Source organism: Otolemur garnettii, unplaced genomic scaffold (assembly GCF_000181295.1).
Source record: "Otolemur garnettii isolate 467f Iridium unplaced genomic scaffold, OtoGar3 scaffold00105, whole genome shotgun sequence".
NCBI classification, from domain to species: Eukaryota; Metazoa; Chordata; class Mammalia; order Primates; family Galagidae; genus Otolemur; species Otolemur garnettii.
In genome coordinates, this window is record NW_003852500.1 from 5,196,665 (window position 1) to 5,210,542 (window position 13,878).

General features: G+C 37.8%; 1 protein-coding gene across 1 annotated transcript in view; it reads left to right on the forward strand.

Annotated features, from left to right (window-relative positions):
* Positions 1–13,416, forward strand: part of ZNF248 (zinc finger protein 248) — a 30,307-nt gene extending 16,891 nt beyond the window's left edge. Inside the window, exons 4-6 of the mRNA XM_012809410.2 lie at positions 6,368–6,494; positions 7,093–7,188; positions 11,755–13,416. Of these exons, the coding sequence (XP_012664864.1) occupies positions 6,368–6,494; positions 7,093–7,188; positions 11,755–13,256 (1,725 nt within the window). The 3' untranslated portion in view covers positions 13,257–13,416. The remainder of the gene's footprint in view (positions 1–6,367; positions 6,495–7,092; positions 7,189–11,754) is intronic.
* Positions 13,417–13,878: the final 462 nt, after the last annotated feature.

Sequence of the window (13,878 nt, forward strand, 5' to 3'; positions counted from 1 at the left end):
GCTCACAGCAACCTCCAACTCCTGGGCTCAAGCGAGTCTCCTGCCTCAGCCTCCCAAGTAGCTGGGACCACAGGCGCCCAACACAACGCCTGGCTAATTTTTTGGTTGCAGCCATCATTGTTGTTTGGCAGCCCGGGCTGGATTCGAACTCACCACCTTGGGTCTACATGGCTGGCACCTTAGCCACTTGAGCCACAGATGCCGAGCCAATTTTGGCATCTTAATGGTAGGTTGTATATGCCAACAGCCGGGAAGTCTTAGAGAGTGAATGGTGACAAAAATCACAAAAGGCATTTTCTGAAGCTTGTTGAGAATTGAATATTTTTTCTTGTAAAAAGTGGTCCAAATCATGGAAGAAGTTGGTAGTCATTTGGTGCAAGGTCTGGTAGATATGGTAGATGACAGAGAGTTTCCAAGTCTAGCTTCTGTAGTTTAAGCAGCATTGTTTGTGTGACAGTGTTGTCTTACAAGAGGATTGGCCTACCTGTATTGACCAGTCCTGGCTGTTTAATTGCAAGCATCCTCATCATTTTATCCAATCCCTTACAGTAGGAAGCCACTGTAATCAATTGATCAGGTTTTATGAAGTTATAGTGGATAACACCACCAAACAGACCCCATTAGCTTTTTTTTGATGAATATTTTGTTTTGGACAGTGTTTTTGGCACTTGGTCTTTAACCATTATTCTGAAGAGTTGTGATAGTCAAAAAGAATCCATTTTTTCATTACAGGGAACAATGTGGTATAGAAACAGTTTTCCTATGACAACAAAGGCAAGCTTCAAGGTGATTTCTGTTCGGACACTCATTTAATCCATGCAGAAGCCATCTATCCACCTTCTTTACCTTGTTGATTTATTTCAAATGGTCCATTGTTGTTGGAATAGTGACATCAAATCTTGCTGCTAATTCACATGTAGGTTGAGATGGATTTGCTTCCATTACAGTGTTCAGCTCATCATTATCCTCCTTGGTCTCAGGTCACCCATGACGCTCACTTTCAAAATTTAAATCACCAGATTGGAACTTCTCAAACCATTGCTATCCAGTGCATTCATTAGCCACAGCCTTCCCAAACAGTTCGTTGAGACTTTGAGCTTTCTGTGCTGCATTGGGTCTATGATAATGAAACTCATATTTGAAAAATAACATGAATTTTTGACTTGCTCATGGTTTCACAAAAATTACTCTAAACCAGTGGTTCTCAACCTTCCTAATGCCATGCTCTTTTAATACAGTTCCTATGGGTTGTGACCCACAGGTTGAGAACCACTGCTCTAAACAAAAATTGAAAGATAAGCACAAGCCAAAACATGTTTTTGAAAGAATGAGGAGGTACCTTCACAAAAAACAAACAAAAACAAGAAGCGTCAAAGTGCAGTGTCAAAGATAGCAACCGTCAAACTTAGTTCTTAAGGAAATCAGACAGTTCATACTTCAGAGTATAGAGAGGTCCCATATACATCCCTTTAGACATAGTGTCTTCTGTTATTAACATATTAATATATTTGTCTGTTATTAACATATTAATATATTTGTCACAACTAATGTTAACAATATTGATTTATTATTAAGTAATGACCACTTTATTGAGATTTTCCTAATTTTTCCCTAATTGAGTTTTTCTATTTTGGGATATTCACATTTTACTTAGTTATCTTGTTTCCTTAGACTCCTTGACTGGAACAGTTTCTCAGATGTTCTTCATTTTGATGACCTTGACAGTTTTGAATACAAATCAGGGTTTTGTAGAATGCTCCCTAGTTTATATTTGTCATTTTTCTCAGATTTAGACTGGACTTAGAGTTTCTTAGAGGAAGACTACAGAGGTAAAGTGTTATTTGGTCACATAATATCAAGGGAAAATGCTATCAACATGACTTATTACTATTGATGTGTCACTGTTGATTAACTGGCTGAGGTAGTGTGGTCACATTTCTTCACTGTAAAGTTACTCTTTCTTCCTATGTTTTCATACTGTTCTCTTTGGAAGGAAGTGGAGCGTTATGGTATACCTTGTTAATGGCAGAGTATCCACATAAATGATTAGTAATTCCACATGGGAGATTTGTCTGTTCTCTCCCATTTATTCATTTAATCATTTATTTATGTTAGTATGAACTCATGGCTAGTTATTTTGTACTTTGGTTATTATCTGATGCTGCCTTGTTCATTTTGTTGCTCAGATGATTTCAGTTTAGTCATTAAGACCTCTTTTCATTGGTTCCTGTGTCTCTTTGGGGGATGGGATATGTCCCCTTAGACATAGCCCATTTTTATATTTTTATTTGCATACTTCTCCCTTATTTATTGTCACCAAAAGTTATTTCAGGATCATCTTATATGTTCCTGTCCCAGCCCTAGAATCAGCCATTTCCCAAGGAGTACCTATTCTTTTATTGGAGCATGTTGTTAGAAAGATTGTATGATATTAGATTGGGACACTAGGTGTACCTGTTGTTACTGATGTATCATTGCATGTGGAGTCTCTCTGTTGACTGAACAAGGAAATATATGTGTATACTCCTGTATACACCCCTCTCTATAAGTGTTCTGGTGTATAGCCATCTATATTTATATCAAGCTAAATATTAATTCATACTCCTATCTTTTGCTCTAATCCATTACTATATAGAACATTCTAGCTTTTCCCCTTGCTTGTCTGTAACCTTTCACTTTAACAATGGGAAATCTGCCTACTACCATCTGCTTTCCATTTACTTAATTGTTCATTTCTGATATACATGTGCACGTGATTTCAGAGTTCTAAACTCGTGGACTCTTGATTCCATCCAGTGTTTGGTGATTATAAATGGAGCTGCTATAAATATTCATATGAAGTTTTTTTGCATGGGCATAAGTTTTCATATATGTTCAGTAAATGCCCAAAGTGTGAAATTGGTGGATTGTGTGGTAAAACTATTTAGCTTGTGAGAAACTGCTAAACTGTCTTCTAGAGGTACTGTATCATTTTACATTCCTACCAACTGTGAATCAGAATTCCTATTGCTCTGTATCTGAACCTGAAATTGATAGTTTCTCTGTTTTAGATTTAACCATTCTGATAAATTTCATGGTATCTTATTTGGTATCAATAATGACAAATGATATTCAACATTTGTTCATGTGGTTATTTGTTGTATGTATGTCTTTGGCGACAATGTCTGATAAGATCTTTTGTCCATTTTTCAAGTAGTTTTTTAATTGAGTTTTGAGGGTTATTAGAAAAATATTTTCTCACAGTCTATAGCTTTCTTTTACATTATTGTAGAAGAGCCTTTTAGAGAGCAAAATATGCATCTGATGCTGTATTTAGTAGTACACATTTTCTTAAGTGTACTACTTTCTCTGCATCCCACACATTTTGACAAGTGATATTTTCATTTTTATTTCATTAAAAATATTTTAAAATTGGCTCAAGCGGCTAAGGCGCCAGCCACATACACCTAAGGTGGCGGGTTCGAATCCCCAGCCCGGGCCCGCCAAACAACAATGATGGCTGCAACCAAAAAATGGCCAGGCCTTGTGGTGGACGCCTGTGAGCCCTGAGACTCTCTTGAGCCCAGGAGTTGGAGGTTGCTGTGAGCTATGATGCCACAGCACTCTACCCAGGGGGACAGCTTGAGGCTCTGTCTAAAAAAAAAAAAAAATTTAAAATTGAAGACTTCTTCTTTGGCTTATAGGTTACTTAGAAGTATATTGTTTAGCTTTCAAATTTTGGAGAGATTTTCCAGCTATCTATTGCATGTTGGTTTCTATTCAGTTCCACTGTGGTCTGAAAATATACTTCATGATAGTTTGGGGTTTTTTTTGTAGAGACAGAGTCTCACTTTATTACCCTTGGTAGAGTGCCGTGGTATCACATAGCTCACAGCAACTTCCAACTTCTGGGCTTAAGTGATTCTCTTGCCTCAGCCTCTGAGTAGCTGGGACTACAGGCACCTGCCACAACGCCCGGCTATTTTTTTTGGTTGTAGTTCAGTTTGGGCTGGGTTTGAAACTGCCACCCTCAGTATATGGGGCTGGTGCCCTACTTACTGAGCCACAGGCACCACCTCATATGATAGTTTTTGCTTTAAGTTTGTTAAAGTGGCCAGGAACTATGGCATACACCTGTAATCCTAGCCCTTGAGAAGGCTGAGGCAGGTGGATTGCCTGAGCTCACAGGTTGGAGACCAGCCTGAACCAGAGTGAGAACTGGTCTCTAAAAATAGCTGGGTATTGTGGTGGGTGCCTGTAGTCCTAGCTACTTGGGAGGCTGAGGCAAGAAAATCTCTTGAGCCCAAGAATTTGAGGTTCGACTTGGCTCCCATAGCTCAGTGAGTAGGGTGCCGGTCACATACACTGAGGCTGGTGGGTTCGAGCCTGGCCTGGGCCTGTAAAACAACAATGTCAACTACAAACAAAAAATAGCAGGTCATTGTGGCTGACACTTCTATTCTCAGCTACTCAGGAGGCTGAAGCAAGAGAATCACTTAAGCCCAGGAGTCTGAAGTTGCTGTAAGCTGTGATGCCACAGCACTCTACCAAGGGTGACAAAGTGGGACTTTCGTCTCAAAAAAAAGAAAAATGTCTGTGAAAGCGTGTTTTATGGCTCAGAATATGGTCTGTATTGGTAAATGTTCCACATGAGCACAAATAAAATGATAGAATATGTATTTTATTGTTTAGGGTGGGGAGTATTTTATAAATAAATGTCAGATCAAGTTAATAGTGCTGTTCAGGTCATGCTTACTGATTTTCAGACTACTTAATCTGTCAAACTGACAGTGGGGAGTTGGAAGTCTCCAGCTGTGATATAGATTTCTAAGTTCTCATCACTTCTATAGGTTTTTACTTTATGTATTGTGATAGTCCTTTATTTAGATGCACATATGTTTCACATTTTGTTTTTTAATATGATTTTGAATCCATCTAATTAGCTCTTAATTTCAGATTATTTTACTTTTCATCTCTAGAATGCCTATTTTATGTGTATATGTATGTGTGTGTATAAGAGGTATGTGTATATATTTATGTATACATGTATAAGGGGTCCCCAAAAGGAAACCCAAGTTTAATGGGTTTATTTTACTTTTTATCTCTAGAATGCCTAAATTTCATTTTACTTTTCATCTCTAGAATGCCTATTTTATGTGTATATGTGTATATGTATGTGTATGTATAAGCAGTGTGTGTATATATCTATGTATACAGTATAAGAGGTCCCCCAAATGACACATTTAATGATTCCCTAGAATGACTCATCATATAGTGAAAAGAGACAAAGCAAAATCAGCAAAATGCTCCCAATGAAGTCTCACAGAACATACCAAAGTCCTCTAAAAGTGACATGTGACAACACATGTGAAATGTTAGGCCAACTCAGTAAATACTTGGTGCCCAGAGTTTTTTATCAGGGACCAGTCACCTCAGTACCCTTGGCCTAGCAAGTGCCAAAATTCTAGACTCCCAGAAGGAATGCACGTATTTTATGTAAACTTTGTTGTTTACATAAATATTTCAGGTTTAGTGAGTCATTTTTATCAGCATATTATTAGAAATCTCCAGATGCTAATCAAGTATGATCCTCTTGTAGCAGACCTTTCAAAGGGTAGCAGTCTCAGGCCTGCTCTACTAACCTTTTTTCGTGTAATACACATACTATATACTATTGAACTTCTTCTTCTTGTTTATGTTAATATTTTCCTTTGTTTTATTTAACATATTAATCATAATTCATTTTGAAGTTTTTGTTTGTTAATTCCCAGTGTCTGGGTCACCTGTATGTCTGCTTTTATTATCTATTTTTTTCTTGAGCTCTGTCTCTTCACATACCATGACATTTTTTACTGGATACCAAATAGTGTGTTTAAAAATAAAAAATAAAAAATCGTTAAAAGGCTCCAAAAGTGATCTCTTTAAGCAGAGAGGATTTATCTTTTTTTTTTCTCTAATGTGCAGACAGACTGCAGGGCAGTCAGGTTAATAAATCACATGTGGAGCATGGTCAGAGCCTATGCTGTTCCTTTCAATCCGATTTATTAATTTTTACAACTGAAAGTGTTCCTTGATGAAAGGTAATATGAAAGAACTGACTTTTCCTCTGTAACTCCAATCTATTCCAATTATAAGCACTTCAATAACAGAAACCATATTTGTTTATTTTCATCAGTAGCATTCACAGCAGCGGGGACAATTCTAGACCCTAAGCAGAAACTCAAGTTGTACAAGATATTTTGTATTCTATATAGTACAGCACAAAGAGAGGTATCCTAAACTTGTGTGTCATTTTTTAGTACACTTCAGAGAGATTCGTTTTCTTAAATCTTTTTCTACATCAGTTAGTTCTGACTACTTCATATAGAAAAGGAATATACTGTTACAGGAACGAGTGTCATTCAAGGACATATGTGTGGACTTCACCCAGGAAGAGTGGTCTCTTCTGGACTCCACTCAGAAGGTACTATACAGAGATGTGATCCTGGAAAATTACGGCAACCTTGTCTCAGTAGGTAAGGATTTCTTTTTTCCATTTGGCTGCCAATAGCATGTGTTCTTTGGGGTGTTTTTTGTTTGTTCTTTTTTTTGACAAAGTGTTGCTCTGTTGCCTTGGGTAGAGTGCAGTGCCGTCATCACAGCAACATCAGCTTCCTGGGCTCAGGCATTCTTATGCCACCTTCTGAGTAGCTGGGACTACAGACCTGTGCCATGACACCTGACTAATTGTCCTATTTTTAGTAGAGATGGGGGTCTCACTCTTGCTTAGGCTGGTCTTAGACTCCTAAGCTCAAGCAGTTTTCCTGACTCAGCCTCTCAGAGTGTTAGGATTATAGGTGTGAGCCATCACCCCCAGCCCAGTAGCATACATTTTTTTAGTTGCTGGAGCATATGCATGCACTGCAGTTTTTTTATTTGAAGCTTGAGAGTCAAGGCTGTGAGATGACTGAAACCTTTTGACCACCATGCAGAATATGCTCTTCCCTCCTTAGAGATTGGTTCACTTAAGCACCTTCCTTGAGCTCCTGGAGCAGTACCTTCTTTCCCCATCATTTTTTCAGAGTCCCTGAAGGCAATATCTTTGGCCCCAGTCCTGTTATTTTCTTTTAACAGGGCATTGTGTTACTAAGCCAGAAGTGATCTTCAAGATAGAGCAAGGAGAAGAGCCCTGGATCTTAGAGAAAGGATTCCCAAGCCAGTGCTACCCAGGTGAGTTAGGTCAAGGCAAATGGAAGCCAGAGGAAATTAGAACTTAGGTCATTGGTTTAGTGTTTGTCACCTTTGCAGTATTTTAAAAAACTTTCTATTTTTTAGCTTTAGCCCGCTGGAAATTATGAGAGACATTGCCACATCCCTGTTACTTTATCTCTCTTCCATATGTTACTCTCATTCATAAATGCTTTTCCTTTTTTTCTGACATGTTAAGAGTGATTTACCTTTTAGACTTAGTAGGCCACATGTAGTCTTGGTTCTTATTGCTATTGTTTGTTTCGCTTCCTATTTATTCCTCCTCTTCTTTCTCTTCTTCCTCTTCCTCCCTTCTCTTTCTGTCCTCTTCCCTGCTGCTACTTCCAAATTTTTCCCTTTAAAAATGTAAAGGGAAAAGGTTGTTAGCTCAAAGGTCATTGCTTTGCAGTGATGGTTTGCCAATTTCTTTTCTAAAGTGTGGTTGTATATAGCTGAGAGTAGTCTTGGGACAGTACCACTTTTATATGGCATTAAATTCATCCATTAGAGGAGATTAAGAAAGAACATCTCAGCTACATAAAAGTTAAATAAGGTACATCCTATAGTCCTTAGATGGCAGCGCAGTGGAGTCACTGTACGAAATTTCTCACTGGTCTCTTCATGGTCCTGTTGTTACTTTCCATTCAAAATCACCTTCTCCATCTCTTTATATTCTCGCTTTTCACTAATGTCGCTCACAAGCAGAACGGTTTTTCTCATTCCTGACTTGATCTAAGTCTTAATTGGTTCTTTTTCTTTTTAAACTAGAGCATTCAGTTTATCTTCACTGGCCTGACAAAGTAAGCTATAGTTGCTCTTTAATAAATGAAAGTCCCTAATAAATGAAAGTCCCCTTTGACTATTACATTTGGTCCTAATCTGCTTGTCTTAAAATTTCTTTCTTTTTGCTGTCCAGAATTTATATTGAACCCTATCCTTTCCTGTATCTTGAATTTTGTTTATATTTTCTCATTTATCTAAAACTTTCATTCTCGTTAGCTTTGCCTTTTTTCGGATAATTAATGTTAGAGCTCAATTTTTTGGTATAACACAAATAGTTCATATTTTATAACACTAATTCATCAGTGGCTGTATGTCAGGAACATCAGGTCTGTTCGGATAGCTTTTGATTAGGGTTTTTTACCTATTGAGTTGTTTTTTTTTTTTTAGCAGAGTCTCACGTTGTCACCCTTGATAGAGTGCCCTGGTATCATATAATTCATAGCAACCTCAAACTCTTGGGCTCAGGGATTCTTTTGCCTCAGCCTCCTGAGTAGCTGGGACTACAGGTGACTGCCACAATGCCCAGCTATTTTTAGAGACGAGTTCTCATTCTCACTCTGGCTCAGGCTGGTCTCAAACTCTTGAGCTGAAGCAATCCATCCACCTCAGCCTCCCAGAGTGCTAGGATTATAGTCATGAACCACCATGCCTGGCCCTCCCTGTTGAGATTTTGTTCTTCCAGAGAGACTAGCTTCTCTTACCTTTCCTAATTCTGATATTTTAATAACTGCTTTGTTGATTATCTGTGGAGCAAGGTTTAGAAGAAGTCATTCTTTTTCATCCATTCAAAGAGCATTCTATAGTACTGTAAGTGTATATTTCCATTTTTTGTCTTCATGTATAATAATTCATCAGGTATGGGTTGGAAATGATTCACATGCGTATTGCTTTTTTAAGAATAACTCATGTACTGTCTCCTTGGCAGGGGCAGAGGAGACAAGACTGGAGTAACTTCTGCCAAGAACCAGGCTGTGGTCATGACAGAGGCTATAGCACTGAGCAGAGGATTTCTTTTATGTTGCCATGAATTATAAGACAGTTACTTTTTTGTTTGTTTTTTTAGGTAGTCTCACTCTGTCACCATGGGTATAGTGCTGTGACATAGCTCACAGGAACTTCAAACTCTTGGGCTCAGGTGATCCTCTTGCCTCAGCCTCCCTAGTAGCTGGGACTCCTAGGGAAAGCATTTATGAATGAGAGTAATATATGGAAGAGGGATAAAGTAACAGGGATGTGGCCAAGCTACTAGCAGTGTGGTACCCACCACAATGCCCAGCTAGTGTTTTCTATTTTTAGTAGAGATGGGATCCTCACTCTTGGTCAGGCTGGTCCTGAACTCCTGAACTCAGCAATCCATCTGCCTCAGCCTCCCAAAGTGCTAGGATTACAGGTGCGAGCCACCATGCCTGGCTTGGACTGTAACTTCTTCTAAAGGATGGAGCAAGTGGAGCCTTGAAGTGTTAGGGATGCTGTAGACATTTTTTGGTTTTATTACTATTATTGTTGTTGTTTAATTAAAGCAAATAGCAGTTCATTGAAAATGTCTTGAGTTCTGAGGAGAGCAAGGATAGAATGCTTGTAGTTGAGTGGAAGGTGTGTTGTTGGGAATGAACAATTTATAAGAGAGATACCTGATACCTGGCCAGTGCTACACAGAGATGCTTTTAATGGATATGCAGAATGTTGGCTTGAACATTTAATGTGAATCAGTTGGTGTAAAATTTTGTTTATCTTGTTTTGATTTGTTTTTGCCAGGAAAATAACTTTGATCTGTTGGACTTTGGAACAGTGACCTCAGGGCTATTATAGATTATTATTTTTTTAAATGTGATTAACATTGTCCCATGGGGTAGCAGCAGTGAAGTGTAGCCAAGAAATTTTATGATAAAATTTACTGATAGTCTCAGTGCCATGTAGAGAAATATGATCCTCATGGCCCTTACAAGTTACTGTGTTTCCCTGAAAATAAGACACTGTCTTATATTTATTTTTTCTCAAGAAGATACACTAGGGCTTATTTTCAGGGGATGTCTTAATTTTTATTAAGTATAATACAACAATCTACATTTATTCAAATACAGTTAGGTCATCTTCTGGAACCTGACAGGGGGAGCTGACCTTGTTGGTGGGGCTGGCACTAGTGATGTGTGAACTCCTTTCCCCTAGCTGTTGGCATATGCACAATAGGATACCTGTGACTGCGGTTACCACGTGTGCACTTGTGCAAGTGCGAATGGCTCGGAGAAAGGAGCTGTGGCAGATAAAAGGTATTCCAGTCTTCCTTACTGCTCCCTGCCAAAATGCATGGTGGTTACATGCGTGGCGATACACTGCATAGCCATGCCCATTACTGGGTCTTATTATCAGGGTAGGGCTTATATTTAACAAATGCATAGAAATCCTGCTAGGGCTTATTTTTTGGGTAGGTATTATTTTCGGGGAAACATGGTAGTAAAAGCCTGAGATAAGGCTAAGTGTTAAAGCAGAAAACCTAGATATGAAAGAAAAACCTAGATATAAAAGCAGAATTATAGAAGAAGACATATATGGTAGTGAGGCTTCTACTAACTCTCTTGTTGAACTCATTATTTGTGAATGTCCTGCTTTTGAATGAATAACTCTTAGTAAATCTCCATTCCTCATTAATCAGGTCTTGAGTTTATTTTGCCTTGTCTAGCATGTTTTTCCTACAGCACTAAAAATATGATTCCTTGTCAATAAAATTAAAGAAAACACTAGATACTGGGATATAGGACATCATTTCTTTTTATCCTAAGGAAGTTGATGTTTTCAAAACCTTAATTTCATGTTGATATGTAGAATAAAAAAGAAGTATATACTCAGGTGGGAATCCTATCCCAGTAATTGTATGAAAGGATTAGGACTAATCTCTGTTTTGTCTCTACTAAACATACTGTGTTTCCCTGAAAATAAGACCTGCCCCCAAAATAAGCCCTAGCAGGATTTCTATGCATTTGTTCAATACAAGCCCTACTCCAATAATAAGCGTGGAGCCTTAAGGAAGACCGGAATACCTTTTATCTGCCACAGCTCCTTTCTCCAAGCCATTTACACTTGGTAGGTGCGCGTGTGGTAACCATAGTCACAGGCATCCTATTGTGCACGTGCAAATGGCTAGGGGAAAGGAGTTCATGCATCATTAGCACCACCTCCACCAACAAGGTCGGCTCCCCTGTCAGGTTCCAGAAGGAGATGACTTAACTGTATTTGAATAAATGTAGATTGTTGTATTATACTTAATAAAAATAAGACATCCCCTGAAAATAAGCCCTAATGTATCTTCTTGAGAAAAAATAAATATAAGACAGTGTCTTATTTTCAGGGAAACACAGTAGTTCATCCTCAGAAACCCCTTGTCTACTAATCTTCACTATCTCTTTATTCAGCATTTATTGACTCTTTTAGCTCACCCCCATTTTCTCTTGAGTTTTTCTATTTCTGATCAGTCACTCTGGTTTCTTGTGATGTGAATTTTTATTTTACCTGTTTCATTCCAGTTTTGAAGGTTATCATAAAGTGTTAAATGTCATTGCCAATTTCCTCTCCTGGGTCGTACTGCAACATATTTGTATTTTCCACTTAAACCAGGAGTGTGAAGGAAGTTTATACTTGGATTGAGTTCATACCAGGAAACTGAACTTAAAACAAAAGAATTGACTATATAATGAGGCATCTGTGTAAAAGTTCAAGTCCATCAGAAATGTGTTAAGATTCATAAGATATGGTTATTTTTCTTATTTCTAGAAAGGAAATGGAAACTTGATGACCTGTTAGAGAGCAGCCAGGAAAATCAAGATGAACATTTTTGGGAGCATATATTCACCAACGACAAGATAGTAAGTGTAGAAAGTGATGATACAGGAAGGAAAACTTTCACTCTCTGCACGGACCCTGTTTCTTCAAGAAATTATCCTTATAAAATATGTGACTCATGTGAAATGAGTTTAAAAAATATTTCAGGCTTAATTATCAGTAGAAAGAACTGTTCCAGAAAGAAACCTGATAAGTTTAATGTATGTGAGAAATTGCTCCTTGATTTTAGGGATGAGAAAATTCCTATTGGTGAGAAGTCTTACAAATATGATCAAAAAAAGAATGTCCTTAATCATCACCAGGACCTTACTCAGTCAGTTTTTGACCATTCTTTTGAGTATAATGAAAATGGACAAAGCCTCACTGAGGAGGCATCCTTTTTTACAAATAAGAGATCTCAAATAGGAGAGACATTCTGCAAATACAATGAATGTGGAAGAACCTTCATTGAAAGTTTAAAGTTCAACTTATCTCAAAGAGCTCATTTAGAAGTGGAGCCATATGAATGCGATATTTGTGGGAAGTCCTTCTGTATGGATTTAAGATTTGAACATCAGAGAGCTCTTACAGGGGTCAATCCTTATGAGTATAATCAATACGGGGAAATTTTCTGTGGCAATTCAACTTTCATTATCCATCAGGGAGCTTACACAAAGAAGATTCCCCATGATTATAAAGTGAGTGACAAAACTTGGGGAAAGTCAACTCTCTTTAAACATCAGTTAGTACACATGGGGGGAAAGCCCTATAATTACAATGAAAATAGGAATAATTTTAGTAAGAAATCACATCTCACTCAGCTTCGGAGAGGTCACTCAGGAGAAAAAACCTTTGAATGTGGTGAATGTGGGAAAACCTTCTGGGAGAAGTCAAACCTCACTCAACATCAGAGAACACACACAGGAGAGAAGCCCTATGAATGTAGTGAATGTGGGAAAGCTTTTTGCCAGAAACCACACCTTACCAACCATCAGCGAACACACACAGGAGAAAAACCCTATGAATGTAAGCAATGTGGAAAAACATTCTGTGTGAAGTCAAACCTCACTGAACACCAGAGAACACACACAGGGGAAAAACCTTATGAATGTAATGCATGTGGAAAATCCTTCTGCCACAGGTCAGCTCTAACCGTCCATCAAAGAACACACACAGGGGAAAAACCTTTTATATGTAGTGAATGTGGAAAATCTTTTTGTGTGAAGTCAAATCTCATTGTACATCAAAGAACTCACACAGGGGAAAAACCCTATAAATGTAATGAATGTGGGAAAACCTTCTGTGAAAAATCAGCTCTCACTAAACATCTGAGAACTCACACAGGAGAGAAGCCCTATGAATGTGATACATGTGGGAAGACCTTTAGTCAGAGGTCAGTACTCACCAAACATCAGAGAATTCATGCAAGGGTGAAAGCCCTTTCTGCATCCTGAATTTTTGTTCAGAAGCCTTCATTCACCTGTCAAATTTGTTGGACAATTATAAAAAATGAATTTAGAAGAAAACCAAAGAATGCCACAAATTACTAGAAAGTGATATCTCATTTGTATATGTGAAGTCTTTTAAGAAAAATTAAAACTTTTCATTAGAAAATTTGTATTGATGGGAAATCTATTCATTAAGTAATGTGGTGAAATCTTTATCTAGAATTTTTGTTGTTTAGTGTCATATTCCAAATGTGCTATAAAAATTTTATTGTAAATATAAGGGACACCCATATTTGCAGTGGAATCTAAAGCTTAAAGTTGAGTGATAGCAGCATTCAGCACATGTGAGGAGTTCCCTGATGTTTGTAGACATTATGTAAGTGTGCTTATATAATAGAAATTTGGGGTGTGTTTGATTTGTATAATATAGCCCAACATGGTTGTGAGGAGAAAATACTTAACACTTAGTTTGGTAACTATTAGGATGTGTGTTAATATTTTCCACACTAAATGATATTTAGTGTCTTTCTAAGTTGATATAAATGTGTGTGTACATATGTATGTGTATATATGTGTATGTGTAAATATATTTGTACCCACATACTTAAATATAGTAATGCGCTAGTTT